This window comes from Lithobates pipiens, unplaced genomic scaffold, assembly GCF_037356315.1.
Source record: "Lithobates pipiens isolate NorthernLeopardFrog02 unplaced genomic scaffold, aLitPip1_a1.2 Scaffold_27, whole genome shotgun sequence".
In the NCBI taxonomy this organism is placed as follows: Eukaryota; Metazoa; Chordata; class Amphibia; order Anura; family Ranidae; genus Lithobates; species Lithobates pipiens.
Window position 1 is genome coordinate 44,159,235 of NW_027507788.1, and position 21,601 is coordinate 44,180,835.

At 44.1% G+C, this 21,601-nt stretch overlaps 1 protein-coding gene across 5 annotated transcripts in view; it reads left to right on the forward strand.

Moving 5' to 3' along the window:
- The window catches only part of ALG9 (ALG9 alpha-1,2-mannosyltransferase), a 297,401-nt gene that overhangs the window by 39,791 nt on the left and 236,009 nt on the right, over window positions 1–21,601 (forward strand). For all 5 annotated transcript variants that reach the window (XM_077456930.1, XM_077456931.1, XM_077456932.1 and 2 more), the window contains exon 7: window positions 3,691–3,778. In XM_077456930.1, the coding sequence (XP_077313056.1) occupies window positions 3,691–3,778 (88 nt within the window). The remainder of the gene's footprint in view (window positions 1–3,690; window positions 3,779–21,601) is intronic.

Here is a 21,601-nt window from a genome sequence, read left to right on the forward strand (position 1 = left end):
TGGTAGAAACAGGAAATCAATTTCCTCGAGTCGTCTCCGAACACCAAATCCGCCAAGGCTGTGGATTCCAGTGGTGGAGAGGAGCGCCCAAATTGGGTCTGAGCCGCATGACGGACCTGCAGGTAGCGAAACAACATAAAGTTCGGAAGGTCATACTCCTCCTTTAGCTGCTGAAAAGTTTTAATGCCCTGAGCCCCGTACAGCTGGGACAAGTATATTATCCCTCTGCATATCCACAGCTTATAATCCGGCACCTTCAGCATCTCGGGTAGGGAGGGGTTCTCCCAGAGAGGCGTGTGGGCATGCAGGATGGGAGCCGTAGTCGCCCTCTGGGCCCCACTCCAAATTCTACTATGGTGTAAAAGCATGAGCTGCCCCGAACCCAAGCGGGAAAGCCCCCGATGGCTACAAAATAGAATCTGAAAGGGGTGCGCAACCACGTCCGTGACCGGCGTACATACCAGAGTAGAGTAGCGAAGTCTATCATAAGTGTTAATATAGAAAAGGTGGGACAATTGGGAAGCCATGTAATAAGCCGCCAGGCCCGGAAGCGCCACTCCACCCAGATGGACAGGACATTTGAGAGTCTGCCAAGCCAGCTTGCACCTGGAAGACCCCCAAATAAAGGAATTTAAAATAGATTCCATATCGCGGAAGACATGCGCGTGGAACAGATACCGGAGCATGCCAGAAGACATAAAGCAATTTAGGGAGGAGGATCATTTTCACAAGCCCCAGCCGTCCCATAACCCCAAGCGGCAACCTAGACCAAACCTGGGTCTTACGTTTAAGGATGGGGAAGAGTGGCTGTATATTCAGATGGAGATAATCCGCAATGGAGCGGGAGCACTGTATTCCCAAGTATTTGATCCGGTCCGTCCGCACCAGGGGAGGCGCCGCCTGCAACGACGTGGGGGCTGTCACATCTAAGGGGAGAATTTGGGATTTAGACCAATTTTATACGCAAGCCCGAGAAGTTGCCGAATCTCTGAATCAACTCCAATGCTGCCGCCAAAGAGGGGCCAGCATCCTCCAGGTACAGCAGATCGGACACTTTTGACACATTTTTGGTACCATTGACATTTACAGAGTGATCAGTGCTATAAATATGCACTAATTGCTATGTTAAGGGGCGATCAGGGGGTTAACTGTGACAAACTAGGAGAGATGACAGATCGCTGTTTCTACTTTGTTTCTTTTCTCCTCTGACAGCACAGGGATTTGTGTTTTTACACACACAAACCCCCATGCTGCCGCCCGTGCACACGATTTCGCTCACCGGCCATGCGCATCGGGTCCCCTGCTGGTGGCTTTCCTGGGCAAAGCCTGTACGGGATTTCGCTCAGGAGAGACATTATATCTGCGTGAGCCGGTCGGGAACTGGTTAAGGTAAAAACGTTGAGCCTTTAGAACCACTTTGGGCTGCATTTACACCTGGGCATTTTGAATCGCTGGCAGAATTGCCGCGATTCTGTCAGTGATTTCAAAATGCTCTGGTAAAATGACAAATCACACAATGCGCATTTCAGATACCATTTATTTAAATGGCCCTTAAAAACGGGGTGCGGTTGGGCCGTGCGATTAATCTCACTGCAATCACAGCAGACTGCGCCACGTGAAGCTTGTCGCCCAAAAGTAGCTTCTGAACTTGGCGACAAGCTATTCTAAACGCATGACCTCATCAGTCTACTGCTTCTCTTCCAAGTCAGTAGGATGGGGTGTGGAGTAGACACCTTTTTATTCCTTCTAAGAGGCATCATCCACCTGCCTGTGCTCTCTAGCAAGACTGTATAAGTCTCAGAACTAAATGGAAAGAAATACAAATCCTTTGGCAGATAACATAGCTCGTAAATACGTATGTATTTAAAGCCTAAGTTTAGCTTAAAACAGAAAAATTGGCACAAGGGACATACCTTTAATTTGATGTGTCCATTCTGCTGTTTTTTCGTGAACAAGACCTTTACTATGTCCGCCCTTTGCTGGCAGGTCTGCCATTTATAGAAGCTGTGCTACAACTTCAATGAATGACCCAGGATATCTAAATGGTGGGGGGATAGCTAAAAATCATCCACCCCCCCCCCCCCCCCCGATTCAGAGATCCAGTGTCATTTATTGAAGCTGTAGTGCGGTTTCTAGAAATGTGGGATCTGCCAGGAAAAGGCGGATCACTTCATACTCAATGTAAATTATATCCCTTGTGCTGATTCTTCTGTTTTTAATTTAGCCTAAACTTAGTGTTTAATTTGTGTATTTAGCTTGTTCACCTGGAGTTCAGCATTGATGCTCATGCTGCTCCAGTGAGTGCTGGGGGGCAGAGCAGAAAGCAGATGACTGATAGTCATTGCTCTCTGCTCAGTGGTCATGTTATCACTCAGTTCTTGGTCTTAGAGCTGTCGGGGGACAGCTCCAGCATCGGATCGATGATGCAGCCATTTAGGTACTGTAAGTATTAATGTTTTTTTTTTTTTTTTTTTCAATCTCGCGGTTGTCCTTTTTAATTGTGCTCATGGTTTGTATTTGTAATCTTTCTTGTCTGTGTTCTATTATTTTTGGAAATTTCACATAAATATAACGTAAAGAAAAAACAGAGGGCTCTAAACAGACCCTTGGTGTCAAATATTGCCAAGTTTAGTATGACCATTTTCTGCTCAGAAAATAAATTAGTCTTTCGAGGAGCAACTACTTATAATCCAGGTTTTTGCTGACTCCAGTCCAAATTTATGTACTGTTTATCCACATCCATCATTTTTATGAGCGGAGCTAATTAAGGCCTTAAAAATATCTATTAATAATCTAAATATCTTTTACATTGTTTTACAGTTTTAAACATTTATTTTTCACACTGTAATGCACTGTGAGGCACAGTGACAGCTCGAAGCTGCAGGTTTGTTTGTAAACAAACTTCATGTGGTCATCCTGTCAAGGTGATCACACTGATTGTCTCCAGGTTATTAGTGAGTAATCAAGACAGTCAGACCATCAGAGGAGTATGTACCTTATTAGGTCTAAAATAAAACTAATACTAATATTCACTGATAACATTAATCTGATTGCAGTTGGGAATGGGTTGTTTGTGTCAGAGTTCCTTACTAGCTGCATGGGAGCTGCTATGATGTGGTCATTTTTTTTGTCTAGGTCAAGTTACCTGTGTTTTAATAATTGATTAAAGATACAGATAGTATGATAAAGTTTATATTTGATTTCACCAGTTTATGTAAATGTTTGTCATTACAGACTATACATCTCAAACATACAGGCTTTGTCTTGCCATACGCACTTCAATTTCGCTATTCCCTGTGGGCTGAATGAGAGAAGTTAGTAGATTTCTCCATCCACACTAAACGGGGTGGATGGAAGAATCTCCACTGCTCGCTATTGTATTCACACAGTAACAGCACCTACGGCAGTCAGAATATCCGAACAATAGATTCAGTCACTGTTCAGCCAACAATTTTCCACCTGCTAATCTCATCAACGCTACCAAGCTGGATGGTGCCAACAGGGCCACCCGCAGCTTGGAATTTTAGCTATTTATAACCAACTTTAGAGCTAAAAATTGAAGCCAAGCTGTTTGCATGTACCAAATGTGCCCTTTCTCTTAGAATCAGGAATTATTGTATGTAAGCAATTTTGCAATGTAACAAGACTTGAGGACACAATTGTTCAGTAATGTTTCATCTTGTTTTTAAGGTTTCCCATTGCCTTTGACTTGCTGTTTATGAAACAAAAGTGGAAGAGTTTTATAAATTGGTGTGTGGTTGCACTGATAATATTTCTGGTAAGTCTGTGAGACCAAACCAAAGCATGGTTTTCACTATTGGTATATTTACATTTACACTTGGACATAGATGCACAAGGGTGTCATAAACTGTTTTTTAAGTTATGTTGTTGATACTGAAATTTCAATATTTTGTTTATAGTGTTTTATTGGTTTAAGGATTAGATTATAGCGTGATTTATTTTGTCTTTATATGGTGTATCTGTGAAAATATCTTTTACATACATCATGGGACAGAGTTAGGCTAATATTCATTACCTACTGGGTTATACTTCATCTCCAGGTGAATAGACACTTGTAGACCAAAGGTCTTTAGACAGGAAGTGATCCCCTATATAACCCCTCCCATGCAGGAAGTACTTCATTTTTTTACCAGTGTCTGCAAGGTGGATGGCACGTTTGTTTGAGCTCTCTGAGCTCCAGGTCCCTAGTCCAACAAATCGTTGTTAAATCAAGGGATTGTCCGATGGGATCCATTTGACACAGGCTTTATGTGCTTAGATAAATGGTACCCGAGCCTCCCAAAGAAGACTCGAGATCCTGCAAGGTTTTGCCTGTAAACGTACTCTGGGTGCTGGACACCACAGTGCTAAGGCATTCCTGCAGGGTGCTGTACAGGCCCAAGGGAGTGGACCCCAAACATGAGGGGCCTCAAGTGACAGGAACCTGCTGTCAAGGGTGAAGATTGGGCTCTTAGTTTCTAATCTGCCCTGTGCGTGGACAGGTAGGTGAAACCCCTTTTATTTACTTATTTTGGGGTGTCCCAGTGATTGTAACAATCAGTCAAGCTAGCTAGAGGCTGGACACCTGTGTGCAGTGACCATATGGGGGAGATTATGAGCTAGCTGTTGGTGTTTGCAATGTGTACTTTTTTTTTCGCTTGTGTCTGGCTGTTTTTTACCTGTATGATGGTGCACAATGGTGTGCCATTTCTCCTCTTCGTTCACCGTGGCACACGTGCATTCGCAAGAACCCTGCTGCTCTCAGCAGTTTGTTTGGTGGCCATGGCGTACGCGGCTTCGCAAAGCCACACATGCGCCGTAGCCTTTATCTAGGTGCATGAAGATTTGCATCATGCGTGAATACAGCCTTGCCCGTGACTGTGCAAGTTTATACTCGAGTATAGGTCGATCCGAATATAAGCCCGGTCCCCTAATTTACCACAAAAAACTGGGAAAACTTATTGACTCGAGTATAAGCCGGGGGTGGGAAATGCAGCAGCTACTGTAAGTGGCAAAGAGGGTCAACAATGCCCATCTGCAGCTGCATGTCTCACTGTGTCTATTGCATGCCTCCCTGTGTCCTGTGCAGATCTGCCTGTGTCCTGTGCAGATCTGCCTACCTCACTGTGTCCTGTGTATGCCTCCCTGTGTCCTGTGCAGATCTGCCTACCTCACTGTGTCCTGTGTATACCTCCCTGTGTCCATTGCAGCCTACCTGTGCTAATCTTCATCCTTTGTGTCCTGTGCATGCCTCCGTGTGCCCATCTGCAGCCACCAATCAGCGTGTCATAAAAACATACGGCGGCCATTCCAGTATTCAAAAGCCATGCCTCCTCTTCGTCTGTGATAGGCAGAACACTCAATTTCCCAGCAGTCAGTTTTCAGCCTATCACGGACATCCGCTCATCTTCGTCTGAGGTATGAGGATGAGCGGATGTCCGTGATAGGCTGAAAACTGACTGCTGGGAAATTGAGTGTTCTGCCTATCAGACGAGGAGGAGGCGTGGCTTTTAAATACTGGAATGGTCGCTGTATGTTTTTATGACACGCTGGCCACCGTCTGTCTACATGACATGCCTGATCAGGTAGGCAGACGGCGGTGACTCGAGTATAAGCCGAGGGGGGCACTTTCAGCCTAAAAAAAAGGGCTGAAAATCTCGGCTTATACTCGAGTATAATGTAAGCTGTGTATGCCAAGCATGAGGTTCTTCCAGAAGGCAACTGTGGTACACGGAGCAGGCTCTGAACTAGGCATTTGTAGCGGTTAATTTCTCCTTACCCAGGTCTCTTGAGTCGCCAGGTGTTGCTTGGCAGGCTAAAGGTGCTTAGCAGGATTGTTGCATAGGGGCTTGATGAGCCCTATTAAAGGGTCTCCCTTCTGAGGTGTGTTAATACACCCAGGTACTCTCTATTTGTGGCTGGTAAATGTCTTCAAAAAAGAGGTGCTGGACTAACGCTACAGGGACATGTTCTCAGTAGTTCCTGATGAACCAAGTCGTATCCCTAGTGTTGTATCTCTGAAAGACCAGAGGCTTCCAGGTAATCTGAGCCGCTGCACCTATCTGGTTTTGTGCCTACAGTCAACACTACTGCTTCACGCTTTGTCACCAAGGATGACATTTCTTCGGCCCTAGCCAGGTTAGAGCACAGGATTGCTGGCATGATTGCCTCCAACCCGCAGTGTGGCAAGAAGCGTGACAGTTTAAGGACTTAAGACGACAGGGAATTAGAAGGCTTCTGCATTTCTCGATAGACAATCATGGGATGACTAGTGGGGAGATTGAACAAGTGTTGACAGGGGATATAGAGCCATTTAATCGAACACAACTTAACGCCTTTCTTCAATCAATAACACCGCAAATGTCAGTGGTACGTACACCATCTAAGTTTGAGCAGATATGCTTAAAAGGGAAACCACTGAGACACTCATTATCATTAATGTACTCCTTGCTGACTGATTTGAAAGCCCCACAAGAATTGGCTTTTGTACAAGCATAGGAAAGGGATCTGGGAGCAACATATTCAGAGGAACAGGAAAAAAAAAATCTTTATGCTCACACATGAGGCCTCAATGGCAACCAGATACCAGGAAGAGGGTTATAAAATCCTGACTAGGTGGTACAGAACCCCGACAGTATTGAATTGGATATTTCCATAAGTATCCAACCTTTGTTGGAGATGTCAGGGTGCAGAGGGCACTATGGTACACTGGTGGTATATGGTATATTTTAGGAATGTCCTGGACTTAAAGAATTCTGAAAGATGGTCACTGAAACAATTAAAGAAATTAGGGAAGTGTCTCTTGGAGAAAACCCAGCAGCTTTCTTGCTGCATAATATCCCGGTATCCACTGAAAAATATAAAAATTCCCTCTTAAGGCATTTGCTTACGGCAGCAAAAGCTGGTATACCGGCCCTTTGGAAAAGCACTGCATCTCCAATTATATCACAATGGCTTGACAGAATAACAGAAATCCAGCAAATGGAAAATCTTACTATGATGCTGAGAGAGCAAGAGGATACGTATCGGAAAGTCTGGACTCCCTTTATTAAATATAGGGAACAAAATCCCTAAACAAAATCATTAAATCTTGTAGTATTAAATAATCTATGGTTGTGCGCTCAAAATAAGGATAGGGGGGAGGGTGAGAGTTGGACGGCATGGAGGGGCAGATTATATGTGGGTTTTTTTTTTTTTTCTCACCTTTTTTCTTTTGAATCTCTTGTGGGTGTTTTTTTTTTTATGTGGAGGATAATCAGGGGTTACCCCTGATTAAAGCGGTAGTAAACCCGCATTTTTTTTTTTTTTTTTTTAAAACCTGCAAAGCAAAAGGCATAATGAGCTAGTATGCACCGCATACTAGCTCATTATGAAATACTTACCTTAGAACGAGGCCCCGACATCTCGCCCGATCCACGCCGAGGAAGCCGACATGCTCCCTCGGCGTCTCTTCCGGGTATCGCGGCTCCGGCGCTGTGAGTGGCCGGAGCCGCGATATCGTCACTCCCGCGCATGCGCGCGGGAGATTTAAATCCGGCCGGACGAGCGCTGCCGGATTTTCGCGGAGAGAACCCCCTTGTGCGCATGCGCCGCTGCAGTCAGCGGCGCATACCGAGGGGAATATCTCCTAAACCGTACAGGTTTAGGAGATATTTTTTTTACCTACAGGTAAGCCTTATTATAGGCTTTCCTGTAGGTAAAAGTTAAAAAAGTGGGTTTACTTCCACTTTAAGGAATTGTAACAAAGGTAGAAATGAAGCAATGTTATATAAGATTATTATAGAATTGTGATTAAGTGATGAATTTGAGTAGCTAAACAAGAACTTAACTTGTCTGCTAGAAAACACATAGGGCTTGAAAGACCCTGTTGACAAGAAATTTGAGTCATTATTAACCACTTCGCACCCAGGCCAATTCTGACATTTCTCTCCTACATGTAAAATTCCTAATTTTTTTGCTAGAAAATTACATAGAACCCCCAAATATTATATATGTTTTTTTAGCAAAGACCCTAGAGAATACAATGGCGGTCATTGCAACTTTTTATCTCGCACGGTATTTGCGCAGCAATTTTTCGAACGCGTTTTTTTCAGAAAAAAAACTGTTTCATGCTTAAAAAAAAAAAAAAACAGTAAAGTTAGCCCAATTTTTTTGCATAATGTGAAAGAGGAGGATACGCCGAGTAAATAGATACCCAACATGTCACATCAAAATTGCACGCGCTCGTGGAATGGCGCCAAACTTTGGTATTTAAAAATCCCCATAGGCGACGCTTAAATTTTTTTTACTGGTTACATATTTTGGGTTACAGAGGAGTTCTAGGGCTAGAATTATTGCTCTCGCTCTAACGTTCGCGGCGATACCTCACATGTGGTTTGAACACCGTTTTTATATGTGGGCGGGACTTACGTATGCGTTCGCTTCTCACCTCTTATTATAATCTCACCTCTAGGCTGGGAAGAATAAAAAAAATAAAAAAAAATAAACGATCCTGGCTTCCTAGCCAGATCGGCGCCGTTAATTTGAATACCGAGGCCGGGCGTGACGTCATAACATTGCGCCGGGCGTGACGTCATAACATTGCGCCGGGCGTGACGTCATAACATTGCGCCGGGCGTGACGTCATAACATTGCGCCGGGCGTGACGTCATAACATTGCGCCCGGCCTCCGAACGATCATAGAGACTCCGGGGACAATCTAGTCCACCGGAAATCTCTATGATTACTTGCTGGGGCCGGCGGATCCTGTGACGACTCACCGATGGAAACAGTGAGTCGGTAGAAGCACCGGAGGGCGGCGGGAGGGGGGGTGTCCCCTCCCGCCGCCCCGTAAGAACGATCAATCGGCGGAACAGCCGCTATGATCATTCTTATGGTGTAGGGAATCGCCGGCTGAAAACGGCAATATCTGAATGATGTCTGTGGCCTCAGACATCATTTAGATATAACCACCGAAACCCCATGACGTCAATAGACGTAGTGTGGGAACCAAGTGGTTAAAGGCTTCCTTTTCTTTTTGGCCAGTTCAGCTATTCAGCCAGCTGTTGCAGTGATTAATATCTGCCAGTCCGTAAAGGATCATGTCAGACGGCCTGACAGGCCTAACCGGGAGGATGATCTGGCTGAAAATAAGACAGATATGCCTTGAGAGCTGTGTTTTGCTGTTGATGCCTTGAAGGAGTCAATACAGCAGGTTTCTTGTTTGACTCTGTACATATGCGCAGACTTTTGTGTCTTAAGAACTGATCAGCCAAGCTTTCTTGTAAAAATAGGATTTTTATAACAGCTTACCTGTAAAATCCTTTTCTTTTGAAGTATATCAAGGGACACAGAGCCATAGTAATTACTATGTGGGTTATAGTCCACCTTCAGGTGCTGGACACTGGCACATCCTAAACACGAAGTTGCTTCCCTATATAACCCCTCCCACTACTGGGAGTATCTCAGTTTTGTAGCAAAGCAATACACGTGTATACTAGAAAGAGGGGCGAGACCTCTGTGTCCCTTGATGTACTTCAAAAGAAAAGCCTTTTACAGGTAAGCTGTTATAGAAATCCTATTTCCTTTAATCGTACATCACGGTACACAGAGCCATAGTAATTACTATGTGGGATGTTATAGAACAATGCCAACTGAAGGGAGGGAGACTCAACCAAAGTAGGGCACCATGAGATCAGAGGATTTATACTGCTGCCTGCAGGACAATGCGCCCAAAGGCGACATCCTCATGTTTTTTTACATCCATCAGATAGAATCTGATAAATGTATGGATTTGAAGACCAAGTTGTGGCCTTGCAGAATTGAGCCATGGAGGCTTGGTGATGCACTGCCCACGAAGCACTAACAGCCCTAGAAGAGTGCACATTGATTTGAAAGGGTAGAACTACCTCTTTAAACCACAAGCTTGAACGATTACTTGTCAAATCCATTTAGAAATAGTAGATTTCGATGCTCTCTGTCCTCTTTTAGGACCTTCAGGCAACACAAACAAAACATCAGTTTTCCAAATCTGATCAGTCGCCTTTAAGTAAACCTTGACTGCTCTCACCACATCAAGAGAATGTAGTGATTTTTCTTCCATAGAACAATAGGAAGGTAGAACAATATCCTGGTTTAGATAAAAACCTGATATTACCTTTGGTAAAAAGTTAGGATGACGACACAATACTACCTTATCCTTGTGAACAATAAAAATATGGCTCTTTATAAGAGAGAGCAGCCAATTCTGATACCCTTCTTGCAGCAGATATGGTTACCAGAAAAAATAATTTCCTTGTCAAAAAAGGACCAAGGGAATACGTCATATCGGCCCAAAAGAAAGGTCGTTTTGTAATGCCGCCAAACTAAATTCAAGTCCCAAGGGTTCAAGGGTTACCTAACCGGAGATTAAGCCATGTTACCCCCTGAATAAAATTACGAACCAAAGAATGCGAAGCAAGTGGTTGAAATAATACCGATAAGGCTGAGACCTGTCCTTAGAAAGCACTCAAGGCCAGCCTTTTTTCTCACCCCATCTGCAGAAAGTCAAGGATTCTACCTTTTGACTTATTTACTGGGGTGCAACTCCTGGTTTCACACCAGGAGACATATGTTTCCCAGACTCCATAATATATAATTATGGAGGCCAGCTCCCTTGCATTAACCAAGGTAGAAACTACTGAACCTGACATCCCACACTTCTTCAGAATGTGGGTCTCAATAGCCAGACCCTTAAATTTAGCATTTGTAAAGTAGGATGGAACACTGGACCTTGTGAGAAAAGGTCTGGCTGTGATGGAAGGGGCCAAGGGTCCCCTACTGCCATCTTTATGGTCTCTGCATCCCAAGATTTCCTGGGCCCCGCTGGGGGCCACAAGAATCAACGACTTCCCTTCCTGCTTGATCCTGCCAAGAAGTCGTGGACGCAGGCAGAATAGGACAGAATGCATAAATCAGTGAGAACTGATTCCACGAGAATAGCAAGGCATCTGTTCCGCATGCTAGCGAATCCTTTGTTCTTGACACAAAGTTGTTGATTTCTTTGTTGAACCTGGACGCAAACAGATCTATGTCTGGGATCCCCCATTTTTGACATATTGACAGGAAGATATTGGGGGTAAGGAACCATTCTCCCGGGAACAACTGCTGGCGACTCAAGTAGTCCGCCTTCTAATTTTCTATTGCTAGAATGAAGACTGCCGATAGGCAAAGTTCATTGTTTTCTGTCCAAGATAGGATATGATTCACCTTTCTCTGGGCCGCACAACTTCTTGTGCCCCCTTGGTGATTAATATAGGCCATTGCTGTGGCATTGTCGGATTGAATCCTGGCAGGACAATACCATAAACTGGACGTTCAGGCCCTCAGGACCAAGATCTCTGCCTGAATTTCTAAAATGTTAATGAGCAAGGCCATTTCTGATCTGGGACGCCTCTCTTGGACAGTTGCCTTTTCCAGGACTGTTCCACGACCTTGCTTAGCCTCCAAGATCAGACGAGATCGGACACTATCAGGGTGATGTGGCCGTAGGCTTTGGAGTCAGACACATTGGGAATGTAGAGCTTGAACCCTTTGTTCCAAGCCGATAGGATACTGTTTTTCAGCAGTCTTGAATGAAACTGAGCATAAGGAACGGCCTCAAATGAAGCCAACATCTTTCCCAACAACCTCATGCAAAGTTGAATAGAAAAAATTAATCTTGCTTCGACCACCTAAATCAGTTCCTTTTATGACTCTCACCTTTGCCTGGGGTAAGAATACCTTTTTCTGGGTGTACTGATGATCGGACGCAAGTATTTTAGCCTTCATGGTTTTAAAGATATCTCCTAGGTTAAGAATCTGACCTAGATATTCCAGGTAGTTGAGTGTGGTGACCATACTTTGGTCTAAGCGGGCTACCGACTGGTCTATCAAAAACAGATCGACTAGGTAAACCATAATCGTTATACCTTGGGCCCTTAATCTGGCTAGAAGAGGGGTCAGAACCTTTGTAAACACTGTGCACCACCTTTGTAAAGGTGCAGTAGCTGGACTGGAAAGCAGAGCTACACGCTGAAAATGAAGGTTTTCCACCTTGAAAAGCAGATATTACTAGTGAGAGAGGAAATAGTCATATGGAGGTATGCATCTTTGATGTTGATTGACGCCAGAAGTTCTCCTCCTTGTAGGATGGAGATAACTGATTTGGATTGACCCCATACGAAAAAATTGAATTTTGATTTTAGAGATCCAGAATGTCCATTTGGATTTGGCACCGTGAAAAAAAAGAGGTTTGAATCAAACCCCAACCTCTGTTCTTGCATGGGGACCCCCATGATCACTTTTTTCTTTTTCTCTGGATCCTTAGAAACGTTTGATCTGAGAAAATGAGGAGACGGGAACTCTTGGAACTCCAGTTTGTGCCCTGGAGCTATTGAGGAAGTCCCCCATTCGTCTCGACACGCTTCCTGCCAGATCCTTGAGAACTGCAGAAGAATTCCCCCTATTCGATTCAACCCGACGGAGGAAGCCGCTGTGACTGCCTGGAGGCTGATGCCTCTGGCACAGGAGAAGGAGCTTTAAAACAAAAATACATTTACTCCTTTTCTTAAATGGCAAAAGGGGTGCTTACCACTACAATTTCATTGGATGTATTATCCAAAACATCCCCAAATAGCTGTTTCACCGCACAAAGGAAGACTAGCCAGGAGCTTCTTACAAGGAGCTTAGTGAAGGGCGCAAGGCCTGAAGCATAGAATCTCTCATAGTAACAATTGCGAACATAAAGCTGCCTCCTGGGCCTACTGAGCAGGATAACCTTGAACACCTGTTTAAACTGGTCTCTCAATGATTAACCAATTACTGTCAGTGCAGGCTGAGACACTTAATCTGCCACCTTTTTATCCACTGGATCGCTAAGCATTTGAGCATTGTCTGCCAGACAAGTCAAACTTAATCGCAGTGGATATAGCAGCGTTAATTGCTGGTACACCCTACTTAATGAATTTCCTCCACCATAGGGTAAAGTGTGAAAACTTATTAGGAGGGGAAAAATGCTTATCTTGGTGATCCTCTCCGATATAAAAAAGCTTTTCCAGCAATAAATGGACAGGAAAAGGCATACACAGCTTGAGGAGGCTTTAGTGAACCCAAACACTCAGTTAAGGGTACATAAATGTGGAGCGATCATACAGCAAGAAATTGCACCATAAATCTTAAGATTGGAATAGCTGATTCTCCTGCATTTGACACCTCAGAAGAGGCGTCATCAGCCTCACCATGGTCCCCTGAGGGAATTTATCTTCTCTTGCCCCTAGTTCCTCAGTTTGAGGGTCCTGGGTAATGGGAGAGAACCTGTCGCATTTTGACCCACACTGGGATGCGATTAAAGTTGGGAAACTTTTTTTTTTTTAATTATAAAATAAACAGGGGCTGCAGTGTTAAAAACAGTTGCAGACATTTCATGGCCCTGATGCTCGCTCTGACCAGCCACCCCCTCTCAGGGGAGGATGACATATGAAGAGATGATTAGGTCTTCCAGAGCTTGAGGGAAATCCTTTTAGCTCTCTTTTGGGGGTGTTTCATCCCCCCCCATCTGACCATAGCCCGATGCACAAAGCTACTACCAGAAGTGATCGCATCCACTGCTTGAGCAATAGCCCAGCTACTGCCACTGCTATTAATGCTCAGCCTGATGCAAATAGTAAATGTGTCAAATAGGAAATGCCTGTATCGCCAAAACTTCTTTCATGCTCTTCTTTGCTCTTATGTCTCTCTGACAATTTTTATTTTTTTTAAAACAAAACACTCCCGCGATGGACACCAACGCTGCGCTAAGCCCCGCCCCCACCGCCGCATCCTGCCCCCTCCTTTCTTTTTCAAAAAAAGTGCTTTGCCACGCAAGCATGGGCCTCTGATCCAACGGGATCGGCTGAGTGAGGGAGGGATGGCGTGGAGGAGACCTGGAAGCCACCGCCACCATGTAGGGGCGGTGAAAGAAAATGGCATTGCTGATCATTTTTAGTTCTCCCTTATACTCAGCCTCTTGAAGAGGGGAAGAGTTCAGCTCAGGTGGGGGTGTCTGGAGGAAGCAAACCCCCCCAAACTTACCGGAGGTCTGCCTGCTAGCCAGAGGAAAAAAGTCTGCTGCTTCTCTGACACAGCGTGACTCTGTGCAAAGCATGAGAAAGTACGTGCTCCATACGGTCCCCAGTGGTGACACTTAGGCATGACAACATTTACTTTAAAGGAGACCTTTCATATGAAAATTAAAAAATTCCTTAGAAAAACTCCACTTACCTTTCCCGCCGCAGGTTTTTCTGTGGTAAAACCAACAGAACCAATCTTCACCCTTCACGGTGGGTTCCATTAAACCTTCAGGAACCGGAGACCTGTAAAATCCTGTACAATCCTGGACTTGTAAAAAGCACTCTGCCAGGAAAAATGTATGGCCTTAATACCAAAAGTACTGGATCCCGGGGTCCAGCTCTCTAAAAAGAGAAGCGTTACAGGCAAAACCTTGTTTCTTCGGATACGAAGCCCGGGTACCATTCAGTTTGCCCTAAAAGACACTTTGAGTGGATCTGGCTGCATAGCTAGCCCCAGCAAGGATTGCTCCAGAGGAGCTCAGCACAGCACATCTTCATTTGTGACCAAAACTGAGATACGTTCAGTAGTGGGAGGGTTATATAGGGAGGCAACTTCCTGTTTAAGGTATGCCAGTGTCCAGCACCTGAAGGTGAACTATAACCCACATTGTGAGAACTGCGCTAAATTGTAATTACTATGGCTTTGTGTCCCCTGATGTACGATTAAAGAAAAGTTATCGGCAGGTTTCCCCTTTCATTGGGAACGTTTATTTGGTGATCATTTGGACAAATATATATCCAGAAGATTTCCAGAGGGAAGAGTTCTCTACTTCCTGTGAAGAAAAGCACCAGGTGTCCCTAGTTTAAAACCGCGCGGACTGCTTCCTCAAGTGTCTCATCGCCAAGGCAATTCTGCCACCAACAGGGCGCTAGAGCCAGGGGCAAGTCACAAGGCCAGGGCCAGAAAAAGCTCTGTGTCCAAACTTTTTCTAAATCTAGCACCAAGCCCTCTTTTTGAGGGGACACGCTATCTGGGGGGGGGGGGGGGGTGGAGGTTGCTGCACTTTGCGTACATTTGGAGAACAATAGTTCATGACGCGTGGGTCACCTCAATTATATACCGTGGTTACAAGCTGGAGTCGCGGAGGGTTCTCCCTCAAAGGTTTCTAAGATCCAGCGTTCCCTGGGATCCTCTAAAAAGAGACTTATTGCTTCAGGCACTACATCATTTAGTGTATCAAGGAGTGATTGTAGAGATTCCTGTATCTGAAAGAGGCGCAGGGTTTTACTCAAACCTGTTTACAGTTCAAAAACCAAATAGGGACACCAGGCCCATTTTGGACCTAAGATCCATGAACCAGTATTTACTGATCCCGTCCTTTTTGGATGGAGTCTGTCCGCTCAGTAGTAGCCTCACTCCAGATGGGAGACTTTCTAGCCTCCATCAATATCAAAGACACCTATTTACACGTGCCTATCTTTCAGCCTCATCAGAGGTTCCTGTGATTTGCAGTAGAGGAACGACATTTTCAGTTTGTGGCTTTACCCTTCGGACTTGCTACAGCTCTCCGGGTGTTCAAAAAGGTCCTAGCACAGAGTAGTGGGTCTTTTAAGGGCCCAATGGGTCTCGGTGCTTGGGTATCTGGACGAACTCCTGCTCAGATCACTCACTACAGGCTATAGAACAGAGAATAACATGCACAGTGCGGTATTTGAAAAGCTTAGGCTGGATCATAAATATCGAAAAGTCAACCTTGAGACCAGCTCAAAGTCTAAAGTATTTAGGTCTGATCCTAGATACGGTCCAAGCAAGAGTATTTTTGCAACCGTAAGGATCTGTGCCCTGAAAGATCAGATGCGTCAGATAAAGGGCACCAGACAACCCTCCATTCGGCTCTGTATGAATCTTCTAGGGAGGATGGTTTCCTCTTTCGAGGCAGTGCCCTATGCCCATTTCCTTTCCAGGCCTATACAACAACACATCCTGTTGGCTTGGAACAGAAGAGGACAAGCCCTGAAGCATCCAATGTTCTTAATGTTTTCATCTCCTCGGATACACTTAAGCCTAAACTGGTTGCAGAATCATAAATTGTGAAAGGAACCTTCCGGTAACATGGAGAGTACTGACTAGATGCCAGTCTCTCAAGCTGGAGAGAGGGGCTCACAGTTCAGGGGAAATGTCCTGGACGGTGGAGCTTCAGGACTGCCCTATCAGGGTTCAGGCCATTGCAGTGGTGTGTGTGTGTGTGTGTATGTATGTATATATATATATATATATATATATATATATATATATATATATATATATATATATATATATATATATATATATATATATTCACCAAGACGTACAAGGAGTCGTTCAGCTTTGAAGGAGATGAAGCAGCTTTCTAGCCTGGACAGAGGAGCAAGTGCTGATTCTATCGGCAGTCCATATCCCAGGTGTAGAAAACTGGAAGGCAGCCGCCAGCAGATCTGCCCGGGTGAATGGTCCCTACGCCCAAGGGTTATGCTTTCCCTCTGATCCCTCTCCTTCCACATCTGTTGCGCAGAATTCAAAGATAGGGTGTCCCAGTCATTCTGGTGACACTAGCCTGGCCCAGAAGGCCCTGGTTCCTCGAGATTGTAAGATTGGCAATAGACGGGCCTTGGACGCTTCCACACCACCTCGATCTACTGTCTCAAGGTCCTATATTCCACCCCAATTTACTGTCTCTAAATTTGATGGCATGGCTATTGAAGCCAGGGTGCTAAAGGACCGTGGCATCTTGGGACCAGTGGTGTCTACCCTAGTAAATGCTAGAAAAGTTGTCACTAGGAATAGCCATCATAAGGTCTGGAAGACTTGTATTGCTTGGTGTGAAGCCAAAAAATACCATCCTTGGTAATACGTGAGAATTCTCTTTTCTGCAGTCAGCTGTAGAAATCAGATTTGCTTTGAGTACAATCAGAGGTCAGTTTTTTTCCCTGTTGGTATTCTTCCAAAGGCCTTTAGCCACCCATTTGCTGGACCGAACCTTTAGGCAGGGGGCAACTCGTTTGCTTCCCCCTATTAAATCGCCTATGTGTCCTTGGGACTTGAATTTGGTGCTGTCTGTGTGACAGAAACAACCATTTGAACCTATCGAGGAAATTCCATTAGACATGCTGTCCCGCAAGCTAGCCTTCCTGATGGCCATCACCTTGGCTAGAAGTGTGTCAGCGTTGGCTGCCCTTTTGTGCAGAGAACCATACTTGCTCCTTTACCACGTCAGGGTCGTGTTACGACCTGTTCCATCCTTTTTGCCAAAAGTGGTGTCAGCCATTTAAATCAGGACATTATTTTGCCTTCTTTTTTCTCTCAGCCTCGTTCGGCGAAAGATAGACGACTGCATTCTTTGGATGTTGTCTGGGCAGTTGAGGTTTATTTGTCTAGATCTGCAGAGATCTGAGGACCAGACTCCTTTTTTGTTTTACCAAAGGGACCCAAGAAGGGGCAGGCAGCTTCCAAAGCTTCCATTGCCAATTGGGTCCGTCAATTGGTCATTCAGGCCTATGGCCTTTTAGGGTGAGAGCTCATTCTACCAGGGGTGTAGGAATCAGGTATCTTTGGCTCAGATTTGTAAGGCTGCTCCCTGGTCTTCAGTGCATACGTTCACAAAATGTGATCAAGTGGAAGTCCGGGCAGCCATGAATTCGACTTTCGTCCGCAGTGTACTGCGGTCTGCCGTATAAAGTCTGATGTCTATTGTTTGGCAGGGTGTCTCCCTCCCCTCAAGACTATTGCTCTGGGACGTCCCAGTAGGTAATGAATATTAGCCTAACTCTGTGTCCAATGATGTATGAAAAAGAAATAGGATTTTTTTGTCATGCTTACCTGTAAAATCCTTTTCTTTGAGTACATCATGGGACACAGAGATCCATCCCCTCTTTTTTGAGGATTCAGTGCTTGCTACAAAACTGAAGTACTTCCTGTATGGGATGTTATATAAGGGATCACTTCCTGTCTAAAGACCTTTGGTCTACCAGTGTCCATTCACGTGGAGATGAAGTATAACCCAGCAGGTAATGAATATTAGCCTATCTCTGTGTCCCATGATGTACTCAAAGAAAATAATTTTACAGGTAAGTATGACGAAAAAAAAACAATTTTTCAGCGATTTTGTTTTTCCAGTTTTTGAGGTTCTTGAAGGGAATCTATGGTCAAAGTGCCTCTAGCTAGTGATTTCTGTCAAGCTATTGATGGGAACCATAAGATCCAAACAAAGTGGATAAGGCTATTGGATGTATACAAAAAAAATAATTACTTTTTAGACACAGGTACACAAGTTTGATAAAAAGATTTTATTAAAAAAAAGATTCAGAAAAAATAATCATAATAACATTAGCTGTGGCAGATAGTCATGTTGATATTAATCATGACACATTGAAACACATAACCTGCTGATCATACATTACACCAACAGACTCCTGAAGCAAACCACAACCATGGAGACACACATAAGACAGAAGGCCGCCACAGCAGGAAGTATGATGAAATAAATACCACAGCTGTGCCACATTAGATGAAGATATATCAAGAGGCTTGTCAATAATATTAGAGTTTGAATAAAGTAAAATACATATAAGTGAAATAAGGCTAATATAAAAGAAACATGCAAACTTGCAAGATCCAATAAAAAATATGGTCACACAGGCTATGTGTAGGTGGGCTGGCCGAAAAAAATGCGAACGATAAGGGTGAAAGGTATGGTATTTATCGCTGCTCCCAGACTATCTAGAATTTTTATATATATATATATATATATATATAATTTATTTTTATTGAGTATAAACAAGTATAACAGTTTTAAAGGGTTAGTTCATCTTTACTAAAAACTACCTCTGCAGGTAAGAGGCGTCTGTAGATTAAAACAAACTGCAGCTCATACTGAAGTTGAATAATGTCTTTTGCTATAGGTGTAGGCCGTTTACAAACCTCCCCAAGCCTGACTGGAATACTCCCAGAACCATGCTAGGATGTTGCCAAATAAGGCCTAGTTGTTACCGTTTACTTCCACCATCACGGGAGTGAGATTTTTCTCTGATTCAAACCCCCTCACATGTACAGTATCTCACACAAGTGAGTACACCCCTCACATTTAAAAAAATATTTTATTATATCTTTTCATGTGACAACACTAAAGAAATGACACTTTGCTAGAATGTAAATTAGTGAGTGTATACAGTCGGGTCCATAAATATTGGGACATTGACATAATTCTAATCTTTTTGGCTCTATACACCACCACAATGGATTTGAAATGAAACAAACAATATGTGCTTTAACTGCAGACTTTCAGCTTTAATTTGTGGGTATTTACATCCAAATCAGGTGAAAGTTGTAGGAATTAGTTTGTATATGTGCCTCCCACTTAAAGGACCAAAAGTAATGGGACAGTTGGCTGCTTAGCTGTTCCATGGCCAAGTGTGTTATTCCCTCACTATCCCATTTACAAGGAGCAGATAAAAGGTCCAGAGTTCATTTCAAGTGTGGTGTTTGCATTTGGAATCTGTTGCTGTCAACTCTCAATATAATATCCAAAGAGCTGTCACTATCAGTGAAGCAAGCCATCATTTTACTGAAAAAAACAGGTGTGTCCAAATAAACTGTTTGGAACCTCCTTAAAAAGAAAGAACGTATCAGTGAGCTCAGCAACACCAAAAGACCTGGAAGACCATGGAAAACAACTGTGGTGGATGACCGAAGAATTCTTTCCCTGGTGAAGAGAATACCCTTCACAACAGTTGGCCAGATCAAGAACACTCTCCAGGAGGTAAGTGTATGTGTGTCAAAGTCAACAATCAAGAGAAGACTTCACCAGAGTGAATACAGGGGGTTCGCCACAAGATCTAAACCATTGAAAAGCCACAGGAAGGCCAGATTAGAGTTTGCCAAACAACATTTAAAAAAAGCTTTCACAGTTCTGGAACAACATCCTATGGACAGATGAGACCAATATCAACTTGTACCAGAGTGATGGGAAGAGAAGAGTATGGAGAAGGAAAGGAACTGCTCATGATCCAAAGCATACCACCTCATCAGTGAAGCATGATGGTGGTAGTGTCATGGTATGGGCATGTATGGCTGCCAATAGAACTGGTTCTCTTGTATTTATTGATGATGTGACTGCTGACAATAGCAGCAGGATGAATTCGGAAGTGTTTCAGGCAATATTATCTGCTCATATTCAACAAAATGCTTCAGAACTCATTGGACGGCACTTCACAGTGCAGATGGACAATGACCCGAAGCATACTACGAAAGCAACCAAAGAGTTTAACGGAAAGAAGTGGAATGTTATGCAATGGCCAAGTCAATTACCTGACCTGAATCCGATTGAGCATGCATTTCACTTGCTGAAGATAAAAGTGAAGGGAAAATTCCCCAAGAACAAGCAGGGACTGAAGACAGTTGCAATAGAGGTCTGGCAGAGCATCATCAGGAATGAAACCCAGCGTCTGGTGATGTCTATGCGTTCCAGACTTCAGCTGTAATTGACTGCAAAGGATTTGCAACCAAGTATTAAAAAGTGAAAGTTTGATGGATAATTGTTGATTAAGGGACATATAGAAACTGTTGTAATTCCTAAACTGTTCACCTAATTTTGATGTAAATACCCTCACATTAAAGCTGAAAGTCTGCAGTTAAAGCACATCATGTTTGTTTCATTTCAAATCCATTGTGGTGGTGTATAGAGCCAAAAAGATTAGAATTGTCGATGTCCCAATATTTATGGACCTGATTGTAGCTTGTTTAACAGTGTAAATTTGCCGTCCCCTAAAAATAACTCAACACACAGTCATTAATGTCTAAACCGCTGGCAACAAAAGTGAGTACGCCCCTAAGGAGCTGGTGGATGTTAGAGACCTTGCTCACTTCCACCTTCCATTTGAGAATGCCCCACAGATGCTCAATGGGGCTTAGGTCTGGAGACGTGCTTGGACGCAGTCCATCACCTTTACCTCAGCTTCTTTAGCAAGGCAGTGGTCGTCTTGGAGGTGTGTTTGAGGTTGTTATCATGTTGGAATACTGCCCTGTGACCCAGTCTCTGAAGGGGGGGGATCATGCTCTGCTTCAGTATGTCAAAGTACATGTTGGCATTCATAGTTTGCTCAATGAACTGCTCCCCGGCAGCTCTCATGCAGCTATGACACTCCCACCACCATGATTGACTGTAGGCAAGACACACTTGTCTTTGTAGGTCTCATCTGGTTGCCGCCACACACGCTTTTTTGTGCATCATCTTTAGAAGAGGATCCTTCTGGGATGACAGCCATGCAGACCAATTTCATGCAGTGTGCGCCATATTGTCTGAGCACTGACAGGCTGACCCCCCACCCCTTCAACCTCTGCAGCAATGCTGGCAGCACTCATACGTCTATTTCCCAAAGACAACCTCTGGATATGACGCTGAGCACGTGCACTCAACTTCTTTGGTCGACCATGGCGAGGCCTGTTCTGAGTGGAACCTGTCCTGTTAAACCACTGTATGGTCTTGGCCACCGTGCTGCAGCTCAGTTTCAAGGTCATGGCA